Source organism: Muntiacus reevesi, chromosome 3 (assembly GCF_963930625.1).
Source record: "Muntiacus reevesi chromosome 3, mMunRee1.1, whole genome shotgun sequence".
NCBI classification, from domain to species: domain Eukaryota; kingdom Metazoa; phylum Chordata; class Mammalia; order Artiodactyla; family Cervidae; genus Muntiacus; species Muntiacus reevesi.
Genome location: NC_089251.1, coordinates 246,484,748 through 246,511,033, shown reverse-complemented (window position 1 = coordinate 246,511,033; position 26,286 = coordinate 246,484,748). Strand labels below are relative to the sequence as shown.

Sequence of the window (26,286 nt, the reverse complement as noted above, 5' to 3'; positions counted from 1 at the left end):
AGCTATTGTATGGTTCCACTCAGATAAGGTAACTTCCAAATCCATAGAAGTGGAGTACAGTAAGTCCTCTACATACAAACCTTCGAGTTGACACTTGCAAAGGTATGAACATGTCCTGTATGCTAGTTGTTGTACTGTTGTTGTTGTTTAGTCGCTCAGTTGTGTCTGACTATTTGCGACCCCAAACTGCAGCACGCCAGGCTTCCCTGTCCTTCACTATCTCCTGGAGTTTGCGCAAACTCATGTCCAGTGAGTTGGTGATGCCATCCAACCATCTCACGCTCTGTCCTTTTTTCCTGCCTTCAATCTTTCCCAGCATCAGGGTCTTTTCCAATAAGTCAGCTCTTTGCATCAGGGGCCAAAGTATTGGAGCTTTAGCTTCAGCATCCGTCCTTCCAGTGAATATTCAGGGTTGATTTCCTAGAGGATTGACTGGTTTGATCTCCTTGCTGTCCAAGGGACTCTCAAGAGTCTCCAGCAGTGTAGTTCAAAGGCATCATTTCTTTGGTGCTCAGCCTTTTTTATTGTCCAGCTTTCACATCTATATCTGACTACCAGAAAAACCATGGCTTTGGCTATATGGACCTTTGTAGGAAGTAAGGCCTCTCTTTTTTAATATGCTGTCTAGGTTTGTACTGTTGTACTGCACTACTGTGCTTTTCAACATACTGTACTATAAGAATAAAAATATTCTCTTTATTTTTTGTCTTTTTTGTGTGTGTAGTTTGTGGGAAAAGTACTATAAACCTATTGCAGTGCAGTACCATATCGTGTTAGGGTGCCTAGGCTAACTTTGTTGTACTTACATGAACAAATTGGAGTTATGAACACACTGTCGTACCGAAACTTATTCGTATGTATGGGACTAACTATTGTAACTTCTGGGGACCGGGGGTAGGGGGAAGTGGGGAGTTATTATATAATAGGGGTTTTCAGTTTAGATTGATGAAAAGTTTTGGAGATGGATAGTGGTGATGGTTGCACAATGTGAATGTACTTCATGCCACTGAGCTGTATACTCAAAAATGGTTAGAATGGTAAATTTTATAATATCTATATTTTACCACAACAAAAAATTAAAAAGTAGCCCAGTATGGACCAAGTCAGGAGGAAGAAGGGTATGTGACTCTATATGGGTATCTAGGCCCACCACTACTCTAATATTTACCATTATGCACAATTCTCTCTGCCTTATGTTTAAGCCTGTATAATAAGTAATTAAGGAATTAGGTACGACATGTGTCATCCACAGGGAGATATCATAAAGCAATGGCCCTGGCCTGTAAGAGCTGCGATTAGAAATGCCGCCCCCTGCCTTGAGCACTTCAGGCTTCCTACTGCTCTGGGATAAAAGACAGCTCCTTAGAAAGGCCGTGCAGGGCTTTGCACACTCAGAGCCTGTCTTAGGTCTCCAGCACACCTTGCACCTGCTCACCCTTGCTGTCCCTGCTCTTCCAGTGAGGTTTTCACCTTCTGTGTGCTGCTGAGGTGGTTTCTTCCTTAGAACACATTCTCTCCTCTCTCTCTGCTGAGTTAGCATTTTCATCCTTCAGAGCTCAGATCAGCTGTTCCTCCACAGCAAACATCTCCTCGCCTCAGATCAGGTTAAGTCCTCTTACTACATGTTCCAGCAACCCTCCATCCTTCCTTGGAAGTGTCTTTATATTTTCTGTTTATTTGATTACTCTTCAGTCTTCATCAGATGATAAGCTCTAGGAGAACACAGACCCTCTAGTTTTTCCTTACGTTGAATCCTGAGTTCATTGAGGGCCTGGCACTCACTTATGAGCCCTTCAATCATTACTGGCTAATGAATGAATGAATAGAAAGATAACTGACAATATCGAGCTCTTAATAAAAGGTTCTTCTCCAGTTTTTAAGTCATTGATGCTGTACTCTGATCATCTAATACCACACAGTCTTCTCTATGTAAGACAAGTGGAGGAAATGAAGATTATTCCACAGTAAGAGAGGCAGTACATTTTAGATTAACAGGTAAAGGAAAACTATTGAGGTGGGGGTTTCATTTTTACAACCCTGCATTTTCTGTGCTGATTTTTCAAAAAAATTATAAGCCCAATATGAAACCAGAATGACACTTCTTTTAATTTCCCTACACTGGTAGTTATTGATTTGCATTCATATTTCAGAGGAAATGCCATTGAATTCAGGAGAAATCTAACCTGTATGGCATTCAAAAATTGCTGGAAAAGCTTAGTCGCTGTACACTGTGCTAAGCAGGTATGTTAAACACTTAAATGTATAATTTTCTACAGGCGCTTTTTGTAAAAACATTCTTTCTTCTTTCTCACATCTTCCAGCAAACCTCATTATCCTTCTTGTGACACTGTAGGCATCTCATTTTCCCTTGGCTTGTTTGCAAGTTTTAAACTATTAACTGCATCTCCTGCTTCAGGAAGGGTTGCTTGGCTACTACTGTTTTTGCTGGGTGAATTCTTTTACTTCACCATCGCTACCTTGAATAATGGCATTTAATACGTTTTCAAAGGAGCCAGACATAATTAAAAATCCCTTATCGTTATTAAGTATAGCAATAGTTATTCTCATTTGGAAGACCGAGGGGAATATAAGGGGAGAGTATGTATTAATTTTGAATAATGTGGAATCCAAATTAAAATAAGGTCAAAAGGGGTCAGTCACCATGGAATTGGGAGAAAGGAAGGATGTCATGTAGAATATCAGCTTTTAAGTAAGATAGGAGTAAGGAAGAGTAAACAAGTGCAAAGATTCCCAAGGGATAGGCTATCAGCATCATTTTGCCAGCTTTTAAAATTATCTAGGAAAGGAAAACTATATAATGGTGGAAAAGCATTACACTATATAAGGGAAACTTTGTAGCTGATACTAAGGTCTATGAGATGGTAAAGTGCTGAAGAATAATAACTTCGATAAAATTTATTTGATGACTTTTAAAATTCTCTGGTAAATTCTAGGTTTCCAGCTCGACTCTGGATAGAAGGCATAATGTTGCATAAAATATTACCCCTGTACCTGGGGACCTTGAACTGTTACATAAATGAAGACAGAAAGGCATTTGGCTGCTGTGGCATTTCTCAAAGAGGCCTTTGACTGTGAATGTTAAAAGGGATTACAGCAGGACTTCGCAGAGCCTTGGATACGTTAATGAACACTGGGAATCATTTCTAAGAAGGGTATGTATTATGGTTCCCCAAGTTTTTGAAGATGTCATCTTGGTTTTGTGTCTAATTCTGCAATTGTGTGTGTTTTGGAAGGGACAGTTTGTGAACTTGTGGGATTATAGCCTGAAATACACTCTGGAAAATGCTGACATTAAAAAACAGACATGGGTTGGGGAATTAAATTGTTTTGGAAATTTTTTCATCAAGTAGTATACCAATTGCTTAAATCACTAAAAAGTGGTGTAGGACCCATAGTTGCTCTAAAATCCAGTGCCTCTTCATAGCAGCAGTATTCCTAACAGCTAAAAAGTGGCAAAAACCCAATGGCCATTAACTGATAAGTAAACGAACAACATGTGACATATCCATATCATGGAATACTATACAGCCATAAAAAGGAATGGAGTACTGATACCGGCTACAATGTGGATGAACCCTGAAACATTATACTAAGTCAAAGAAACCAGACACAAAAGACTCTGTATTATATGATTCTATTTATACAAAATGTCTAGAATAGGTAAATTCATAGACAAAGCAGATTCAGTAAGTCCCCTGTATATGAATCTTTTTTTAATTCATTTTTTTTCATATATGAATCTTTAAGTTGAGAACTTTCAAAGATGTGAGCATGTGTTTCATCGGCAGCAGGCGTGAGTGAATTTGCAGCTTGCCCTCAGTCTCCTTTTGCTGACCGTCGTTCATCTGTACCATGGCCCACCCTCCTTCCCGCCTCCAGTCAGTAACTCTTCTTGCCTGTTCATCTGATGCCAGCCCCTGAATGCCAGTTGTACTGTCCTACTCCTGTACTTTTCAAGGTACTATACTGTAAGATTAAAAATGTTGTCTTTATTTTTCGTACTTGTCTTGTATATTATTTGTGTGAAAAATATTATAAACCTATTATAGTACAGTACTACATAGTTGATTGTTAGTTGGGTACCTAGGCTAATTTTGTTGGACTTACAAAAAATTAGATTTATAAATGCACTCTCAGACCAGAACTCATTTGTATATAGAGGGCTGACTGGAGTGGTTTCCAGGGACTGGTGAGAGAGGAAAGTGAGAAGCAGCTGCTAGTGTGTATGGGGTTTATTTAAGGGATAAGGAGAATGTGCTTGAATTATATAGTGATGATGTTGAACAACCTTATGAATATACTAAAAACCAATGAATTGTATACTTTTAAAAGGTGACTTTTAGAGTATGTGAATTTTATTTCAATTAAAAAAAAATACAGGACCCCACCATATCAAGTGGTTATCTCTCCTATATTATAGAAACTGAGAACAACACATCTTTTCTTGTCACAATTATATTTAATGAAGGTACTAGTTGTTATTTACAGAAGATATACATACATACAATTCCTGCACATTAAATGTAGCCTAATTGTGGAAACAGGAAAAAATGTACTCCAAAATTACATACTAAATAAAATAAATAAAAAGTAATTATTTGGCACAATATCTATATGTAGCAAATAAATAACTCTATACCATTGATTGAATGAACTATTTACAATCTATCTGAAAGTGCAAAACAATTGCTGAAAATTAAGGTATCTGTAATAACATTTAAGTCCAGAAAATATGTGGGTTTTTTAAATCAGTAACAATAATTAGCCAATAGTAAAGGTTTCTTAATGCCCAGGAAAATAATTTTGAAAAATTTTTTGTGCATATTGTGCTATTCTGAAATGTCTTTTTTTTTTTTTTTTTTTTAATCTTAACGCTGGCAATTTTAAGAACCTTGGAGTTTCTCAGTGGAATTCTTATATATGCAATCCTGATTTGTAAATTTTAAAAAGTCATATTGTAAACATAAATATTATTCTATAAGTCATTCAGAAATTACAGACCAGTCTTCCCTAAAATTACATAAATAGCCAGAATGTTTTATAGTAATGTGGTCAGGTACAATTCCTTCAGAGGTAAGACTATGAAGATGGAAGAATACAGCCTCTAGTTTGGAGTTACATGGATTCCTCAACACCTCCCAAAAACCCCATGCTCAAGTCAAGACGTTGAGTTAGAAATTATGAAACTATACCACCACTGATGTAGCCAAATAAATACCATTTGTAGCACATCTCATCCTGTAATTACTCCTAGAAAAAATATCAGGAGCTTGATACTTCTCTTGACAATGATATTTCTACCATACGCTTCACGTTGCTCTTATTTTATGTTTCAGCAAAGAAGATGGCACAACTGGAAATAAAATCAAGTGACTATGAACAGGGGATTTCTAAGTTAGAGTGTGCAAGCTGATGCAAGTCAAATAATTTCTTCTCTTGTCATGATGCTGGTAAGCTGAATGCAGCCCTGAGATGTCTCAGGAGGGGTTTTTGCTTGTTTTATAGAATTCTCTAGTGACAATACGGTCAGTAGTAGCATAAATGGCATTTTTGAAAGATTGTGGATGGAGGCAAACGTTGTTCTGGGCACTTGAAATGTCTATGGTCGACGAGGCTCTAGTCTGTGTGACATCTGTGATAAAGTTCTCTGGTTGTCAATCACATTTAATTGCCGTACATAACTCCGGACATCCTGATGGTTCTTATTAGCTTGAGCTGCATCAGGATCTATCGAAAGAGAAAAGAGTAGGATTGGCATTGCATAATATATGCATATAAGATACAGCTTTATTTTCTCTAATTTATTACATTTATCATGGATTCCTGGTTTCCATCAAGACCTTTCAACACACTATATTCCCTCCCACCCTTTTCTTCCCTGGAATCATGTATTTCAATCATTTTCCTTTGCATCAGATATTGTTTAAAAAAAAACACCAAATAAAAATGAAAGCATCACCTGACAATCCTGGTTATATATTAAAATTGTTTCCCCTTGCCATCCCCCAGAGTGTACCACTGTGATCTCTGCTCCCTTTGACCCAGACGAGGACTAATGGCAAAAAGACATAGTTTTCATTAGCTTCTAACAAAAGCACTTAACACCTGAGCTGAATTGAAGCAAGCTAGTGAGACTCTTAAGTCTGACTGCCCTTAATACTTGCAGACAATATACAGCATTACTGAATAGATTGTATGACTGTCCATACTCAGAAAAAAAATCAACTCAGGCTAAAGTCATGACTTCTACTAGACCTTCAATTCTCTGATGCTATTTGTTCTGAAATCCCAGTTACCATTCTAGTTTCATCCACTCCCCAAAGCATTTGAGCACCAGAGCGATCTGAAGTCAACTGATTTCCCTAAAACCAGGCTGAAAGAAGAATCAAATACCCAATCAGATGCCTATATGGGGAATAGATGTGAATGAGGAAGGTCGTTTGACCTCTGGTGAAATGGGAAAGATAGTTCCCTTCAGAAGCGACTATCCAGCTCCTGCATCCTGAGTTGGCGGATCTTCCTATTTTTCTAGAGAAATGAGAAATCTGGATTTCTTCCCTGGGAATTCTTCCATTTTTGAATGATTACATTATTTCAGAATAAAAGAGGGAAAAAAGCTCCATTTAGATCCAACACCTCAGCCATGGTCCATGGGTGGCCTCTGCCCCATGGATGCCAATGTGGGACAGTAGGAGTGGCGGAGCCAGCCTGGACTCTGGACCAGCGTTCTTTCTGCCATAGCACATTGCCTTCTGCAATCCATCTGTTCTCCTTAGATCCACACACCACTCCCAAAGACAATTAGAATGCCATCTGCATGGGGGGCGAAGGGGAGTGTTGCAGGTCTGAACAGAGAAAAGCAGAGGGAAGATACAAAGGCCCCACTTGCTCTAAGAAGAAACTCATCAGTATAATTATCACATATAAATAATACCACAGTGCTTAATTTCCTTGCTTGTCACTGGCAGTGTACTCTACATGTACAATATACTATAATTACATTGTACATATTCCCACAATGTTTATGAATCTATTCCTATAGCTTTATCTATAGATTGTTGACTTCAGAGCTGAGCAGCTGTTGTTTACTAGCAGTTACTGATAATTTCAACAAATGCAGTGGAGATATATATATATATATATATATATTCCCCCTACCCCATGTCTCTAGGAGATGTAGGAGAATGTAGGATTATACTTCCAAAGAAGCTTATAGAACAAAATATATTCTATCTTGGTTCTTGGGCCTCATGGAGAACCTTCTCAAGGCTTTGAACCCTCTTAGGCATTTTGTGTTTAATTTCAGGAATTTCCTAGACCCCTCTGAAGGGCAGTGGATTCTAGGTTATGAACCCTTGTTGTAGTCATCACCTATATATTTTCATACTTGCTTGTATAACTGCTTTATAACCATGTATTTATACATATAGTACATTTCTAGATGAAGAAATATGAGACACTTTAATTTTGGCAGAATCCACATAAGAACAAGTGATGATGTGCAAGCTGTTCTCATTTTGGAAGAAAGTAGAGACATAATCATTTGAATAAAATTTTTTTTAAGGATCTTGCTCTCTAAGACAAGACTATTTTTCCTAGACCCCCCCCCCCACCCCCAGGTATTAAAAAATAAATGTTTAGCAATTCTGGTATCCTGTGTTAGCAAACCCTTGTTTTGGGTCAGTCCTGTGCTAAGAAGAGCAAAGATAGCTCTGATGAATAAAATGAGAAACTTTAGTCTCTGTGCACTAGATTTACTGGAGGGGATGGTACTGGTAGCCTCGCAGTCATGTCCATGTCAGATTATCGTGTTAAATTAATGAGCCCAATGGCTTCAAGTGACTCATACAATGAAGTTAGCACACAACTTTACAGGGGCCACCTTCTCACTCCCAGACCAGCTGGAGGGAGCCAAAGCTCCAAGCCCCACCCAAGGTCCCAGCCCTGAGGAAACAGTAGCACTGGCCCAGCACGATGATCTGGTGCGATGATGCCACTTAACTCCCAACAGTTTAAACTTGCTATTTATTATTAGTGACAGTTTCCTATTAAAGCATTTATTATACCAGCTATTGTGCTAAATGTGCAGATTTAAGAAAAGCACCTTAATTCACCTAGAAATACTAGAAATATAATATGAATTCCTGCTAAGGGACCTTTTACAAGTGTGCTTATATACATTCAGGCAGTTTCTCAATACCCCAAGAGACAATAAATATCCTTCCCAGTTTATAAATGACGGAATGAGTCATCATGATTTGATGTGAGTTTCTTAACATGAAGCAGTGAGTCATAAAGAGAGTTGGTTAGAGGCAGGATTTGTTGGCATTCATGCCTTAGTTGTCTCTATCCATTCTGAAAAGAGCAAATGAACTTTCTGAGTTCATTCATAAAATAATATTCTTATGGTTATTTTCTAGTTTTACAGCTAGAAAATCTTTAAACACAAGGCCCTTGTCCGATGGGATTCACGATTCAAAGCGTCTCTGACACAATCAAATATTGTCCCGGCTTCAAGAATGTCTCTGTAGCCCCATTAAAAAGGACTTAATCACTAAGATCCATTTTGCGGCAGCATTTAACTTACTGAAGGGTTGGCTCCTGCAGTATCTCACTGTTCTGGCAGTATTCGCAATCATTCGCTAAAAAAAAAAAAGAAAAACTGAAATTCAGGTTAAGCTTAGTGTAGAATCCAAAAAACAAAAACAAACCACACCGTTACTTACTTTAGTGATACCTGGGACCATGAAAAATAGCAGGTTCTGATCTGTTGATTATCTGGAGGCAACTGGTCGATATATAAGCTGTTTAATTACTTGACAGAGGCACCCCCTACCACCCACATACACATACAAGGTATTTGTCAGGTGAGGAATACTACTGGCATAACTCTAGTCTAATTGCTTATTCCTTAGAATGTAAAAAGCAGGCTGTTTTTCCTGGGTCTGAACCTTATTCTTCAGGACCAGTTCTTACCATCCTCTCTTGAGGTCACTGTGAATTTGCAAGAGAATTTGTAGCTATTCTAGGTTTGGAGAGGGTTTGGCTTGTCAAGTTCCTCACTATAAACAGTAATGAGATATTGGATGATGTTGACAGAATGGTCATAGATATTCTATTGCCACAGTTTTCTATACACTAAGCATTATTAGCCTTTTTCATTTTCCAGCAAAAGTGTGTGTTTTAACATTAACCTTAATTATGTGATTCCCTCCTCCTTCCCTCCTTCATCCTTTCTGATTATAACAGTAACACATGCACATTTTAGAAAAATCACAAAATCTAGAAAATGTTGAGAACTAAGTAAAAAAATCACACAGAATATTGCTTCAAAGAGTAACTTCAGCTATATTTTGGTACATTCCCTTCTAATATTTTAAAAACAAATATATATAAGCATTTTTTTTCAAAAAATGGAAGTCATATATATTTTTGTTTTGATTTGAATTATTTCACATGGCATTATGACTTTTCCATGCCATCTGCACTTTAAAATCTTTTTTTAAAATAACCAGGTATTCAGTCATGTGGATGGATCATAATTTATTTAACCTTTGTTAATTTTGTCATTAAGTAATCTTAATTCCTAAATTTCGGCTACCATAAAAACTTATAAGAAAACCTTTTGAACTGCACTTAACTGAGTTAAAAGACAAAGAAAGGAGGAAAGAGACGGACAGAAACATGAGGAAAAACATGAGGCGGAAGCACTGTTTCTGAGCCACTATTTCTTGCCCCTGCCATTTTGAGGATAACTGGGACCCCCAGTCTCTGTGAAACATCTCAGGATACTTGTTCTCAAGGTTGTCCCTCAGAGATGGTGGTTAACTCTAACACGAGCAGAAAATTGATAAGGTTCTGGCCAGGAAAAGAGACTTCCTAATTTCTGAGTGGTTATTTAACTCCAGTCCTTGCTTGCTTCTCTTATTGACTGTCGGCTTGCCAAAATTAGGAGATGACTCTGAGAAAACTGACGCAGTGTTAAAAAAAAAAATAAACTTATTTGGGAGGGAATTTTTCTCACAGAAGAGTTGAAGCTTTGCAAGTACACACAGGTGAACATTCATAATGCCTCGCTGAATATTACTGCTTTGAGGACTCTGGCAAGCATGAAGGGACATGTGTCTGCAGTGGGTAATTTCTCATACACAAAGAAGCAATTGGAAAAGTTTGAACTTCACTTTCATAAAGGATCCTGAAAACCAGCACATCCATTGATCAGCATGAGAAATATATTACAAATACCTCCAAGAAAATGTAACATAGAGTGTATAATTAGCCTCTGATATATGGAGCCCTGAAATAAACAGTTAACTATGATAATTTTCCTGCTAATTTACTTTAAGTTGTTTTTTCACTTCTCCAAAGGCTTTGCATCCGAAGGGCACAAGTATACTCCATGTAGAATTATTGTAATTCTTCAGATATTGAATGGAATGTAATTACTGAGAACCCTGGGAAATGCTGCCAGTATGCCCCTCTGAAGAATAATAAAACAATTAGCAGGGGTCAGAAACCTCTTCCTATACCATTTTGTAGGGAGTAATTGTTCTGCTTTTTAGTTTTGAAAGCTAAAACATTTCATTCTGACTTTGGTATTAAGACTCCTCTTTACAGCTATACTCTGAGGCTTCATAATTTTTAGCTCATTATGTAGTTTAAAATGTGAGAACAATTGTTTAAATCAGTAATTTCCAGCTCTGGAGTTCATTCTAACCTTTCTAAATCTTTGATTAATTTTAACAATGGTTTTAATTTTGACGTATCCCTTTTAATTGTACTCAAAGATAACTTCAGTTTAACTTTGCAGTCCAAATCTGGCTTTGCAACGGGGCCCATTCTTTCTCTTTGAGATGGCTGCACAATAATGTTAGAAAATGTAGCATTAGCTGTAGCAGTGATGGGACTCCACTACCACTGCTGGTCAGTGCAGTTACAGGATGCTTTCTCAAGGCCAAAGAAGAGTTAACTGGATATTTTTAACCCGACCCCTCCTTTGCACCCACTGACCCATGCAATGCAATATTTAATATGCTACAGGTGCTTTCCTGGGTTTGCAGGAGAGTTCAGAAGTTCCCTTGTTTAACTGTCTCCAGGGGCATAATGCCATCAAAGCTTGCCTGCAGATACTGGCTCCTCACTGTTTGAATGCACCCAGCAACAAGGAACTCAATTACCTCCAAGGACAACCCCTTGCATTTTTCAACATTTATGACCACTAGACATTTCTTTATCATTTTGAGTCCAAGTGTTTGCACCTTTGTTTTTCACCCCATTTATCCTAGCATCCTATCTCTGAGCTCTTAAGCCACAACAAACATGTTTAGTTCCTTTAGGACAGTTCTTCAAATACTTGAAGATAGCTATCATGGACATCTCTTCACCCCCATATCTATTCTGGTTCAGCCTAAATATCCCCATTTGCTTCAACAATTCCTCATAAGTTTCAGGTGTCTTCTAGACAGTCCTCTAGATTGAAGTCCACAATTTTAAAAAAGTCACATTGCTGATATTTGAACTTCTAGTGAATTAAACCTCTCAGCACTCTTCACTGAACTTCCTGCTCTGTAGATGTGCAGGTGGTTTCATGGACTGACGTGGAGAATTTTGCATTTATCACCACTAAAAGTCATCCAGTTAGTTTTTCTATCTTTCTGCAGACTTAAGTCTTGTGTGTGATTTTTGACAGCAGGTGACTGTTTATTCATTGCTACTCTCAGTGAAAGTTGGCATAAACTAAGGTTAAAAGATATAGGCTTTATTATCCAACTGCCACAGCAGGGATGAAGTCAAAAATTATACCCTAGGGTTTTGGGCCCTGCTAGAGCAGGTTGGCCTGCCTGGAGCAGGCCAGGCAACTTTCCTCCAATGCCAGCCAGTGGGAAAATACCTGATCACTCCAAAGCAGAGCTTCTTATCTTTTTTTGTTTTTCCCATCCCAGCAAACCCGGGGTTATGATACATTCCTATCAGCAACTGGCTTGTTAAAACAGTGATTTGTAATTCAGGGACAAAATGAGGAGAATGTGCTCCTTTAGAAGGGACCTGTATCAGAGCAGGTGGGCAGAGCAAGTCCTTCTCTACACCTGCCCTGACTCTGACACAGCCCCACCCCCTGCTGGGAAGGTCCCACCTTAGGGTTCCCTCATCAGCCTACCCTGGTGGATGCAAACCAAGAATGCCAGGCTTCCCCTTGGGAATCCACATTCCAAATTTCCCAGGACCACCATTTTCCTTGGGACTAATTCTCAGTATGGGTCTTCAGAGCTTATTTGCAAGAATTGTGTTCACACAATTCCTCACCTACAGGATGAGAGAAGGACCCAACTGAAAGCTGATGAATCTCCCTCAGGATGTGCATTCACATGGGGAAGCTCAGGAAGGAAAAATGAGGTAGCAAGCCAAGGTTTCTGTAACTACCCTCAGGTTGTTTTTTTTTTCCTTCTTCTTCTTCTCAGTGTTTATTTTGAAGTAATTTCAAATTTTAAGAAAATTTGCAAGAGTAGTCCAGAGAACTCACATATAACCTAGTGAATGTGTCTTCACAAGACAAACCCTTTTTTAAGGGCACCTCCCAGGCTTTGGGCCTGTCCTATTGAGCAGATCAGTGGGAGTCTGGTCTGGATAAAGGCGTAGACAGTGCATACCCAGTGACCCTGTGTCAGGCATTTATTGATTATATTAAATATATCATTTATATAAATTATATAATATGTATGAAATAGAATAACATTAGTATTATTTCTGTATCAAGCTGTAAACAGAGTGACCCAGAAGCACATGTCCTTCCTAGGGTCTGAGTTGCAGCGTGACCAGCACAACGATGCCATCTAGCAAGGGAGTGACCAGTTGTGGGCAATCAAGCCTGGGCCACGTGAGAGGCCCTGAGGCTGTGCAAACCCCCCTCAAGCTAGGAGGCAAGTCATTCCTTCCCCTTGAACCCAAGGAGAGGTCAGAGAGGGCTCTTCTCAGATGGGTCCTTGGGGTCTGGGCTTCCCCGGTTACCTTCTGTGGGACCCTCCTCTCAGGGACGGGCTGCCCACCTTACACCTTCATGCCTCTCCAGATGGCCAGCAGCCCACCAGGTCTCCCCAGCCATCTCCGGCTCTTCTGACCAGCTCTGTACTGACTCCTGTGCCGGGACTGAGCTCTCCCTTCACGCTCCTGTCCCTGGAGGGGAGCAGACTCCTATGGCTGTTTTTCAGGCTCCGGCCAGCAGGCCCTGCAGGCAGTAGCACCTGGCACTCTTCCTCTCCCGACCTCCTCCCCTTCATAGCAGTTGCCAGAATGCTCAGCCAAGCTCCCTCCCTGCTCCCTTGATGAGGAGCTCCTGCCTTCAGCAGTTCTTGTCTTTCCTTTTATTGCCCCTTGAGACCTCTGCCCTCCTTGTTCTCAAAGGTTTGCCAGACTGCTCTCTCCTTTCTTCTTTCTGCCCCTTCTGATTTGACTCTGCCCCTGTCCTGTCAAATACAGGACCTCAGTCAATTACTCCTAGCTTACCATGTGGAAAACCACATTCACAACATTCTGATTATTTCACTCAGATCCTCATATATTGGGACAATAATTTTTTTCCACATGTATATGTAGAAGTATATCTGTCTCTCACCTGCCAAGATTGTGCCCGTGACAGCAACCAAGTGGAATAAACGCATGGGGAGGACCAGAGAGAAAAGATAAAATGGCCCAGGAGCTGACCCAGTCTTCACCGTATGTATCCCTGAGGAAGAATCCTGGCTCCTGTCTCATCCTACAGATCTTTAATATCTAAGAGGTGAGTGGCATACAGATATAAGCAGGTAATAAGCTGATGCTCATGGTATACTGTACATGTGATGGCCATGGACATGGCGGCTCAGGTGTCTCTGCGGGCATTTGCAGAGAATTGTGCATCTCTGTATGCAGGGCAGGGCCCTACAGGACTGACATAGCACCAGAGGGAGGAGGTGGACAGAACAGGGTCCACCGAGGAGCAGAAAGCTAAGGAGTTCACCTTGCATAATGTATTGGTGATATAAAATGCTTAGGACATTCTGCTTGATCAGGTTTTCTAATAAAACAGAAAATGCGTTTGGATTAAATCATTACATAAATTCCTTTATAAATGCTTTAGTGTATTGTCCTATCTCACTAAGTCTAACACCGGAATAGGGTTATTCTTTTATGCAACAAATATTTCTTTCATATTTATGACATGCCAGACACCTTTCTTGGTACTAGAGAAATACCAGTGAACTGAATAGATCAGATACCCGGTCTAGGACATTTACATTCTAGTGGAGAAGATGAGCAATGAAGAGACAATGAAAAAAAAAAGATCATCTTAAAATGTGAAATCAATTGTTGAAGCAAGGTTATCTGTTGAGAATCACCTGTCTGGCAAGGTGTGGAGGGTAGAAGAACATTTGAAGAGTGGTCAGGGAGGACTACTTGGAGGGAGGGACATGTGGACTGAGACCTGAATGATGTGAAAGAGTCAGATTGGTGAAGGCTGGAGGAAGACAGTCTCAGGCAAAGGTAACAGCTAGTGCAGAAGCCCTGAGGCAGAAAGAAAGGAAAGCAGGTTGGTCTCACTAACTTGGACTGAGTGCAGAGAAGATGAAGTGTGAAATGAGGCTGAATGGGTGCTCAGAGTAACAAGTCTGGATTTGATTATACTGTATTTAACAAGGCTTTATTTTTCTCTGATATAAGAAGTTACCTCTCTGCATTATGCTTGTTCACACCATTTTTAAAACAGAAGTAAAAAATAAATAAAAAAATAAAATAGAAGTATAGTTGATTTACAATATTAGTTTCAGGTGTATCATGAGATGATTCAGTTATGCATATACATGTATAAATCTGTATTTTTTTCTTTTCCATTATAGTCTGTTACCAAGATACTGAATATAGTTCCCTGTGCTATACAGTAAATCTTTGTTGTTTATCTATTTTATATATATTAGTGTGCATCTGTTAATCCCAAACTCCCAGTTTATCCCCTCAACCCTGGTTCCCCATTGATAACCATGTTTGTTTTATATGTCTTTGAGTCTGTTTCTGTTTTGTAAATAAGTTCATTTGTATCACTTTTTTAGATTCCACATGTAAGTGATATCATATGATATTTGTCTTTATCTGACTTACTTCATGTAGTATGATCTCGAGGTCCATCTATGTTGCTGCAAATGGTATTCTTTTTTATGCCTGAGTAATATTCTGTTCTTAACACACACATACATATATATCATATCTGCTTTATCCATTCATCTGTCAATGGACATTTAGATTGTTTCCATGTCTTGGCTATTGTAAATAGTGCTGTTATAACATTGGGGTGTGTGTTATCTTTTCTAATTAGAGCTTTCATCTTTTCTGGATATATGCCCAGAAGTGGGATTGCTAGACCATATGGTAGTTCTATTTTTAGTTTTTTAAGGAACCTCTATACTGTTTTCCATAGTGACTGTACCAATTTACATTCCCATCAACAGTGTGTGAGGGTTCCCTTTCTCCCATACCCCCTCTAGCATTTATTTGCAGACTTTTGGATGATGACCATTCTGATTGGTAGGAGGTGGTACCTCATTGTAGCTTTGGTTTGCATCTCAAATAATTAGCAATGCTAAACATCTTTTAATGTGTCTGTTGGCCATCTGTATGTCCTCTTTGGAGAAATGTCTATTTAGGTCTTCTGCCCATTTTTTGATCAGGTTGGTTGGTTGTTTTTGAGTTGTTTGAGTGGTTTGTATATTTTGGAAATTAAGCCCTTGTTAGTCACATCATTTGCAAATATTTTCTATTCCTTAGGTTTCATTTTGTTTATAGTTTCTTTTGCTATGTAAAGCTTATAAGTTTGATTATGTCCTATTTGTTTATTTTAGCTTTTTCTATTGCCTTGGGAGGCTTACCTAAGAAAACATTGCTACAATTTATGTCAGAGAATGCTTTCCCTATGTTCTCTTCTAGAAATTTTATGGTGTCATATTTGAGTCTTTAAGCCATTCTGAATTTGTTTTTGTGTATAGTATGAGGGAGTGTTCTAAGTTCATTGACTTATATGTGGATGTCCAGACTTTCCAATACAACTTGCTTAAGAGACTGTCTTTTCTCCATTCTGACATCTCTTTTATTACTGTTTTGAACTAGTTTTACATCTTTTATTGATTTTTATGTGTTATGTTTTATTTTCAACTGCATATAATCTTAAAAGCCAAGGAGTACTTTTTGGGTTTCTTTATATTGCCTAGCAAAATTTTTTGCTTAGGCACTACACATATTTAATTGCTTTGAAACATACCCTTCAGAAAATCTACATTTAGCCCAGATCATGTATGCCATATAAAGAAGTAAACTTTCAAAGTCCTTTGAAAGATTTCTATTGTGTTGAAAAGGACTGGGAAATGGGTACATTTGAACATTTAGAGTTTTACTTAGAGATTCTTTTTTCCATAGATTGAGGTAAGTCCAGTGCTCTCACCATGAGTCTTGTAATAATGTTACTGATGATAGAAAACAAATTGTTGCTAATAATGTAATGGCATGATTAGTGATACCCAAATATAATGATTCAAAACATTTTTCTTTCCTTATGAATTAGCTTCTGTTAATGTTTCCAGAAGAATAGAGGTTTGCCTCAGGCTTCTCATTCCAAATAAAATGACTATCTTGAAATAATATTAATAAATAAATTCACCTAAATATGGGTATGTCTGAAATAGAACCAACCTCCTAATACAGCAGCAACTGTGGCTATCAGCATGCTTCATGCAGCCTGGGGTAGTGGCAGCCGGCCAGCATATTATCCTCTGATCCATTGCTAGTCTACCTCCTAAATGTTATAAATATTCATGTATGCCATAGAAAGCTACAAAGGGCTTTATTCAAACATTTTTTTGAATACTCCTTTATGTTTCCCCCAAATGAAAGAATGTCTGCTTTTTTTTTTTTTTTTGCATAGGATCAGAGTGTGAATTCTCTTTTGTTCATACTCATAAATCCTGAAAACCAATATGCAACAAATTCTCTAATCCTCATTTCATACCCCAAGGGTGAAGAGGTTCAAAATAAAAATACTTAGGATTGGCATGGCAGCTCACTGTGACTGTGCAATGCTGCCACCAAAAAAAGCATCTGTGTTCCCAACTACCCAGGTGACTTCTGCCCCTGGCAGGGCCTCCCTCAAGGGAGACAGCCTCCCAGCCCCATGAAGGCTGCCAGCTTTGCTCACCACTGTGGCTTTGCTGATGAATGAGGGGGAAGCTGCGCAGATATCAACCTGGAAAGGGAAACAGACAAGTCCTTTCCCAGGAACACAGTAGTAACAGCAATCACTAGTGAGTTGTTAAGTGGTAGTGGTGGTGGAATGGGAGCAGGGTGGGCTAGTTTATGGGGAGAAAAGGTTAGAAAAGTTGGCAACAATGCCAGGCTGGTCAAAGCCAGGTTTCAAAAACATAAATCCTTTTTTAAAAATTCCAGTTCATTTTTCAGTAACACCTAACTCATGGAAGGGCAATTATAAAATTAAGCTTTCTCACAGTGTGATTTATCAAATGAAATAAAATTTATCACTGCTGGAGCAGAGAACTGTTATAATGGTACTCCTGCAGTATTCTTTCTCCCCTTTTCTTTCATTTCAGTAATTACAACCCCTTAATTTTGAGTGGGGCATTGGATACCCAAAACAAGGGCTACACATTCTTTCTTTTCATGACTATGTTTCTTCTGTCTGATAAAAGGTGAGCCAAGTGGTAAGTGCAATTCTGGGTCACATCCCTACAGGGAAGCAGCAGGTCTTCACCTTTTTCCTTTCCCCTTCCCGCTAGCTGGCATGGGGGTGGTGGTGGTCCACCGTCTTGGACCACATGGATGGGGAAATGGCACAAGAGAAGAAGGCTGGAATTTTGACTGCTTCCTGGAGCAGAACTTCCAGACTTAAACATTTAAGTGAGAAAGGAATAGACTTATCTTGTGTAACCCATCATTAATTCAGGAGATTATTGCAGCTGAACCGCTATCTTAGCTCTTTAGTTGCTTTGAAGCAAAAGTGGACTCTGTCAGAGCAGGCTGTGAAGGACCTCTCCCCTCACTGCCAGGCATGTAAGAACACACTGCTGTGGGCATGAAGTACAGAGATGGGGAAGGGGAACTCCCTTAATGTCCATTAAATACAGTCTTGACTTTTCCTTCCCAGATGCGACACCAAGATCTAAAAATCCAGATGAAACAAATTTCATCCTCCTAGACAGGTATTTTTGCTTTTCTTGTTTGTTCTGTTCAGTTAATGTTAATGATCAAAAGTTCTAAAGCTCAATCAACTCTTTAGGAGACTGACTTCTACGCTTCTCTGCACACGTATACTTTACAGTCAAATGGTTGGCTTAACCACCCTTTGGTTTGTATTTCTGCCTAAGTGATCTGGAAGGTTCTTTACCTATTTGCTATATCTTTCATTTCTGGAAAACAAGTTTTCTCTTGAGAAATTAGGAAACTATGTTTAATTCTCCATACTAATAAGTGAACAAATAATGTTTTTACTTTGATCATAGAATTACTAAATTGACACAACAATAGAGATATTCATACCCTACCCTTGGTATGGGTGGAGGGGGGGACTGCTAAGAAATATTTGCCCTCTAGCACAGAGTTTAAAGAATCTGCACCAGAGGGCAAATTCAGTTGGTAAGAATCTGTCTGCAATGCAGGAGACCTGAGTTCAATCCCTGGGTCAGAAAGATTCCCCTGGAGGAGGAAATGGCAACCCATTCCAGTATTCTTGCCTGGAGAATCCCATGAACAAAGGAGCTGGTGGGCTACAGTCCATGGGGTCACAAGACTCAGACATGACTTAGTGACTAAACCACCCCACAGAGTGTCTTTGAGGAGTGCGGACTCAGGTGCCATTTCCTAAGAAGCTTAAGACGCAGGACTTAAAAATGCCCAGCACTTGCTGCTGTTCTCTACCGGGCTGAACTTTACAATAAGCTCATTCTCAAAGCTGAATAGTATGATCTTTACAGGGTGTTTTGAATTCTCCCAGAGTCACACATATTAACTGGATTTCAGGAAACAATTAGAACAATTTTTCTGGTAAGAATGCTTATAATACTCTATGACTTACAGGAATAGTTAAATACCCTGGCCCCACCAATGATTCCCCAGGGATAGTCGGGGGTAGGGGGGCCACCATCCCCATTTGCTGTTGGGGAAACTGACCCATGGAGAACTTAAGCTACAAAGTGATGAAGCTGACCCTCATGTCTCCTGAACTCTCAGCCCTGGGATTTTCCTGTGGTGCCATGTTCACCGCTGCAAAACGTACCCCGGGCACATGCTCATCCACAGAGAGATAATATCACATGTCCCCATCCATGCAGGCTGCGGCCAAAGGATTTAGAAGACAATGGGGCATTCCATGAACATGCACTGTGTCACTAAAGAAAGGCTTTGGCAAGACCCGCCTTATTGCTTCACAGAAGATGAGAAAATTAACTGCAAAGTAACGAATGGTTTTTTTGGGAGGGGTGGGGTGGGAGGGGCTGGAAAACTGAATATGCACCACTTCCACACAACTGTTCCTTCTAAAAAAATTTTTGTTTTCAGTTAAGGAGGATTTTCAAGTTCCCGCCCTGAACTTGGGTGAACTTTACTGGACTAAGCAACACACAGTCAGGTGACTACTCTATAACAAAGATCTTCTGTGGAGTTGCCTTTTACCTACATGCACTCAAGTCAGCCTCAGCATATCAACATTTCAAAGGCATCCTGGGGTGGTCTAGCTCCACAAACAACATGGAAGTCACTCTGGAACATTCGTGCATTTTAGCAACAGGCAGCCAAGGATGAGGCACATAGTAAAAAAGCTAGCTGCCACTGGGGCCGCAGCACAAACGCTATTCAGTTTCACAAAGGAGAACTGACAGATTAAATGGGGTAGCCAATTTGAACTGAGTGTTTCAAAACTCCTTTATGTGTAACTAGCTTTTCAAGGTGGCAGCATATATGGAAATTATTTCCTTTATTAGTACTAATGCAAATTTTTATTTTAAAAAAACATCGTGGTTAAGGTTAACAATACTGTACACGTACCATTTTTTCAAAGTTTACTAGATTGTCAATGAACGTCTTGTTCCCCTCATGAGTAAATGTCATATCTGCAAAGAAATAAAAGTCACATTCTAATCACTAACAGAAATATGTCATACAAAGAAACCACAATAGCACCATTAGATATGCTGAAGGATTTGCATAACACTGCAGCTGAAAGAAGCCGATAATAGTTCCTTTTATGTTAGGTGTTTAACTTTCTAAAAGCATTTTACCTGAGCTTAGTTAAAATTTCCAAACTAACCCTCTGTTTCACTCTCAAGGCTTCCAAACCACACACAGATTCTCTGCTCCTGCAATAATCTTGCCAGCCCTTTCAGAAAAGTCAGGGCAGACGGGGGATGCCGAGGAAGGTGGGAAGCTCGGATCATTCTTCCCAAGGAGGTCAATCTGATTAGGCACCTCCTTTCTTCCCCATACACTCATCACTGGCTCGTCCTGTGCATTTCCTTGGAATTACCTTTAATGAGCAAAGGCATGAAGGGGATGAGAGGAGGGTCCAATTTGGCTACTGTCAGCCTGTAGGCCCTGTGGTTTCTTGAAGGATCCTTTAGAGAAACAGAGATGCTGGTTAAGGACTAGTGAAATGCACACCACCCTCTTCTACCTCCTAACCCAGCCCAGCCCTGTCATCTCCCAATCAGGCAGTTCTGAATCAAGTGTAGCTACAAAAGAAAGGTAAATTTAGTTGAACAGATGGATTTTTGTTTTAAAACAACTTCCCATACGACAGGAAAATAAATAGATTTTTTGTTTCCTTTCTTCATTGAAAGGAAGATACACCTCCAGGGATCAAGGGAAGAGATCCCCTTTGAGAGCCAACACAAAATGTTAAACAACCCCCAACGACAAGAGTCCCCTTCTCCTGGGAGGATGGCCTCCTTCTGGGGAGCCCAGCTCACCCTCCTGGCTGCCTTGCACTGCCAGTCTCGACTTGCCTTCTCTGAAACTCTCCTATGACTCCTGCCAAGTCCCAGTCACTCCTTTTCTGTCTGTGAACACCTCCCCGCCAATGGGGAAAAATAATTTGGCAAGCCAAGGAAAACGCAGCTTGCAGACCCTAGCCAACCTGTGCTGGATGGAAAGGATCCCATTACACTGCTTTTCTTAGTTACACAAATTGACCTTATGTGGGACATAAGTCCTCTTTAAGTTAGTACCTGAGAGTGCCATTCATTAGTCAGACATGCTTGTTTTAGCAGCACTAAAATGGGATCATAAACTTCTTAAAGTCATACAAGGACGGATAAAATTTCTGAAATGAGAACTTCAGCTAATCAGAAATTGGATTAATGCAGACAGTGAGTGGAATAAAGGAGCCACTGTCACTTACCATTAAACTTTCAAACTCTGCATAGAACTTCTTGAACTTGCTTGGCAGTTTCTGTTAATGAAATGAAAATGCCACACTCATATGTCAGATTCAATATCTAGATATGTATCGTCTGTTACCATTTCTGGGGGGAAATGTACTTCTTTTGGCTCTTAATCAAACATCTCTAAGACAGGCTAGACTGTAATCTGTCTTGTCATTTGAGGATAATCTTAGAGATCTCATCTTTTAAAAGTCTTAACCTAGTGGAACCTAAATTAACTATGGATGCTTTTGGTCTTATTGCCTTCTATAATGTTTTCTGAAATGGATTATTCATAAAGAGGGCTGTATTCCCAGACTACAAGTGGTTTGGCATTAACCCCCACCACACACTGTTTTAAACTCTCAAATTCCCACAATGAAGAATTTAGATCAGAGATTATTACGATTAAAAGTTTTAGAAACTACCTAGTTCAACCCTCCTCTTCCTTTACCTTGTAACCTACAAGAAAGAGAACAGGGATTTTTATCAGTTTTTTTTTTTTTTTATGGCTGTATTCTCAGGGCCTAAAAGAGTAGCAGCACGATGTCAGGTACATAGTAAATGCTCATTACATATTTATTTGGCTAGATTAAACCTTTTCTTTATAGACAGAAGAAATTAACCATCAGGTTAAATGACATGCCAAAGTCACACAGCTGGTGATGGTCAGTCTCTGTAATTCATGTCTCCTGCCTCCTTTTCTCTTGTTTCTCTTCTATGTGCGACGCTTTCCTACACAAGCATTTCTCCCACAGGATTTCTCTGCCCTGCTCTAATACAAAAATTGATAGTTCTATCAATTTAGTAATTTCTCATGGTTATATCTTGGCAGATGATATGAAACCACTGACTGTACCCGTACATTTACGCCAGGAGGTCAGTGATGAATCATTTTTCAATCTGTTGGTTCTCACTTTGCTAGGTCCTGAGCCCACAGATAAGCTGAACTTTTCTGACAGGGCCACACAAAGATCAGTGTGATGTTCCCCATTCCGAGACCATGAAAGTGCTGACCAAGTCTGGAGCCTTGAATGCCCCACTCAGTTCTGCTTCACACCGTGACATCCACGGGCAACAACTGACTCACCTGTCAGGCCTCTGCAATCCCCTCAAAGCTCCTGTCTCTTTTTTCTCTCTTCCGTGAATGGGTTTGACCTATTTCCATTTAAACACTGTTCTTGTTTAGTTGCTGAGTCATATCTGACTCTCTGCAACCCCATGGACTGTAGCCTGCCAGGCTCCTCTGTCGATGGGATTTCCCAAGCAAGAATACTAGAGTGGGTTGCCATTTCCTTCTGCAGGGAATCTTCCTGATCCAGGGGCCAAACCCACTTCTCCTGCTGGGCAGGCAGATTCTTTGCTGATGAGCCACTGGGGAAGTCCTTAAGCACTGTAGAACATCTTATTTTGTTTCTAGGAACTAGTATCCTCATAATCTCTAAACTCATTGTCCTAGTGCCTCTTTTCAAGCTGGGTTTCAGGGAAACCTGATATCCTTGTTTAGTGGGGAAGTTCAAAGGGATGAAGGCTGGCACAGACATCAATGGATACAAGAGTCTCATGCCCCATGGAGCATTCAAATCACCATGCTCAGTGATAACTTTCCGTGAACACAACTTATAAAATGAGGAGTTGATGGAATTTTTGGTTACGCCTGTCACTCTAGTTCTTTCTTAGCTGGCTTTTGGGTCAAAGGCAGGAGTGCATATGGGAATAAAACTTGTGTCTCTATACTATTATCTATGCACACCCTATGGACTTACTTCCCTGGTGACTCAGTGGTAAAAAGTCTGCCTGCCAATGCAGGAGACGTAGGTTCAATCCCTAGGTTGGGAAGATCCCTGCAGAAGGAAATGGCTACACTCTGTATTCTTGCCTGGAGGATTCCATGGACAGAGAAGCCTGGTGGGCTACAGTCCACAGGATCACAGAGTTGGACATGACTTCGTGACTGAACAACAGCAACGACAACAAAATCCACACCCCATGCTTCCAGAGCAGGGGTTCTCAAGTGGAGCCAACTTTTACTCACTCTCTACACCTGGGGATATTTGGTAATGTCTGCAGACCTTTCCTGATGCCAACACTGGGGTGGGTGGAGTGAGAGGTGCTACTGGTTATATAGTAGGTTGAGGCCGTGCGTGCTGCTTAGCCTCCTCCATGGCACAGGACAGGCCCCTCCACCCTCACGCATGCAACAAAGAACGATCCTGCCCCAAGTCATCACCACTGGGGCCGAGAAACGCGGCTCTGGGTCCTCACTCCCACTGGCTTTATCTCAGATGAGTCTTTTCCCCTCCATGTGGAAGCATCCCCTGGGCCACGTGGTTTCAGTCTCTTCACCGTTTTGTTTCACTGACTGCCTCACACCTGCCCCCTAGTTCCTGGAGGGCAGGCACTGTCCCCCAGGCTGCTCCTGCTGCTCACTGCTGTGGTGTGGGAAGCACGTGGGTCAGCAAGTCCAGGAATATGATCCCAAGTCAGAGATGCTTGAGAATGAAAGCTCTCCCTGCAGAATGACCCAATTCCATTTCACCTTAACAGATAAATGTTTATACACGATGGGGGGGGGGGGGGGGGCTCTCCTTTTTGCAGTAGCATGCAAGGATGGAAACACAAGCTCACAGACTGATGTGTTTCTGCCTCTCCCTGTGGAATGAAGGACTAGATGATGAAACTCCCTTTCTTGGCTGCCTACACCCAGTCTCTGCGCACCACCCCCCACCCCAAGCGGCCTCCTGTTTTTCTCTTTAGACCACAGGAAAGGGAACTCTGAGAGTGTTCCTCCATGCTACAGCCTTAAGGTCTAGCTCCTATTATGTGTACCTAGACCTGGCCTTCCCTGACCCCCACGAGCCTTCATACCTGATGATTTTCTCAACCAAATGTTTGGTTTGATTTTCCAAATGGTTTGATTTTCCCAAACCATACACGATTTTCCCAACCAAATCATTTGGACTCTGCAAGAGGATTAAATGCTGGAAACAGGTAAGGGAAAGCAGACTCTCTGAGAGGTTACCCTAGATTTCCAAAGATTCCGAGAGCTGTGGGCTACAAGAAGGAGAGGCTTGCACCCTGACTTCACAGCTCAGATTTCTTGGCAGCGCTAACTTTCACTAGCCGGAAGATGCCCGAGATGTGCGGCACACGGGCCTCACCAATTCCCTCATTCCTATATTCGGGGGATGAGCTGCTGTGTGCTGCATCTGCCTGGAATTTTCAGAGAAACCCAAGACAGAAGGACCTGTAAGGACCTGTTCTATAAACAGTGGAAACTCAGAGGAGGGACAGAGGGGAAAAAACAGTTTCAAGAGGGAAGTGGGCAGGAAAATGTTTCAAAGAAAACATTTAGAGATGCAAGCAGCTGACTTCGGTACCTTTTTAAAGCATCCTTGCGAATTAAGTCTCTCTCATCTACTCCTTGCCCTCTTTTTGTGTTCCACTTACACATACTTTTTCTATTTTTAGTAAGAGCCTATTTTTGTGTCTATGTTCTATGAGAGATTAGTATTTCTTTGACTATATACCACATGTAAGGGGTCAGGCATATTTTGAGTACTTAGCTAATGAAAAACGAAGCTGTTCTCAGCATAAATAACCAACTGTCAACAAAACATTCATTGTATTTGCCGTAGAAATTCACCACACACCTGCTTAACTTTTGCACCAAACTGAATTCTAGCCAACTGTTGTTCCTTCCTACCCACAGAGGTCTGCCAGGTAGTTAGGAGATACTTGGTCCTCAGCTGGGCCAAACAGTTGGCCTTCTGGCTAATTCTCCCAGGAGCAAGATGACTACTTGGATAAAAATGGATCTTCTGTCCTCTCTTAATTACAGATACAGCTTATTTCAAAAGCAAGAGGCAGACACCAGAGCAGAACAGGATCTATGAGCAAGACCTCTGAAGTTAAGCAAGCAATGCTGTTGATTCTGGTTATACCTAGGAACTAGACTTATTATTTATATTGTATAGAGCAAGAAGCTCAGACTCCTTTCCCTCCCCACTGCATTGGACAATGCCTTTTAAAATTCACTCTCTGAGGCAAAAGGAGACAGGTCACCTCCCTCAAAATGTCCCACCTTTTCCACTGTTATATAAGTGTGAGAGATACTTCTATTAAAAAGGGCTCACTGATGAGTTTGTCTTTTTGTTCTTAAGGCAAAAGTCACAGCTGGGTCTCTGCTTACCTCCCATGTTAGTGCCAGGCGGCTCACAGCTACGTTACTTAGTCCCATGACGATGGCAAAAAAGGAATTCAGATTTTTGTACTCCTTACAGCTGAAACACAAGAGGCACATGTTGTAGTAAAATGCCACTTTTGAGTGAGATAAACAAATTAGAGTTCTATTTTCTGATGGTCATTAATAGTCATCAGGACTCCTTCACGAGAACAGGCACTGATAGATTTAATGCTTTAAGTTCCACTTGGGTGACCGGGTTCTGCTGTTTGATTTCTTACTGTAATATTAGAAAGGTGATGGTTTTAGCCATCTAAGTTCAGGTTTTGAGAAGGAATTTCAAGGCACCTACACTAGGTATTGCTATTATAATCCCGAAGCTTGCTAAAAGCCCTGTGCACCTGAAGGAGAACATCTCATGGGCTAGGAAAAGACACAGCAAAATGTCCTTGGAGAATTCCAGGTCAATGCTAGACACCTTACGCTCTGGTAGCGAGAGAGGGAAATAAGGAAATGCTGCTGCTGCAGCCACCAGGGCTTCCAGCTGTCATGTAATGCTTCTAACTTGTTGAAAAATATCAACTTACAAATCATGATCCCTCCAGTGCAGGAGACCTGGGTTCAATCCCTGGGTCAGGA

At 40.5% G+C, this 26,286-nt stretch overlaps 1 protein-coding gene across 6 annotated transcripts in view; it reads right to left on the bottom strand.

The window, feature by feature from the left end:
* Window positions 1-4,448: 4,448 nt before the first annotated feature.
* Window positions 4,449-26,286, bottom strand: part of RAPGEF4 (Rap guanine nucleotide exchange factor 4) — a 232,071-nt gene continuing 210,233 nt past the window's right edge. For 5 of the 6 annotated variants that reach the window (XM_065931769.1, XM_065931772.1, XM_065931771.1 and 2 more), the window contains 6 exons: window positions 25,657-25,747; window positions 21,443-21,493; window positions 20,570-20,657; window positions 20,092-20,156; window positions 8,609-8,663; window positions 4,449-5,748 (listed from right to left, as the gene is read on the bottom strand). In XM_065931769.1, the coding sequence (XP_065787841.1) occupies window positions 5,621-5,748; window positions 8,609-8,663; window positions 20,092-20,156; window positions 20,570-20,657; window positions 21,443-21,493; window positions 25,657-25,747 (478 nt within the window). In that variant the 3' untranslated portion in view covers window positions 4,449-5,620. The remainder of the gene's footprint in view (window positions 5,749-8,608; window positions 8,664-20,091; window positions 20,157-20,569; window positions 20,658-21,442; window positions 21,494-25,656; window positions 25,748-26,286) is intronic. The other variant, XM_065931768.1, reaches the window with a different exon arrangement.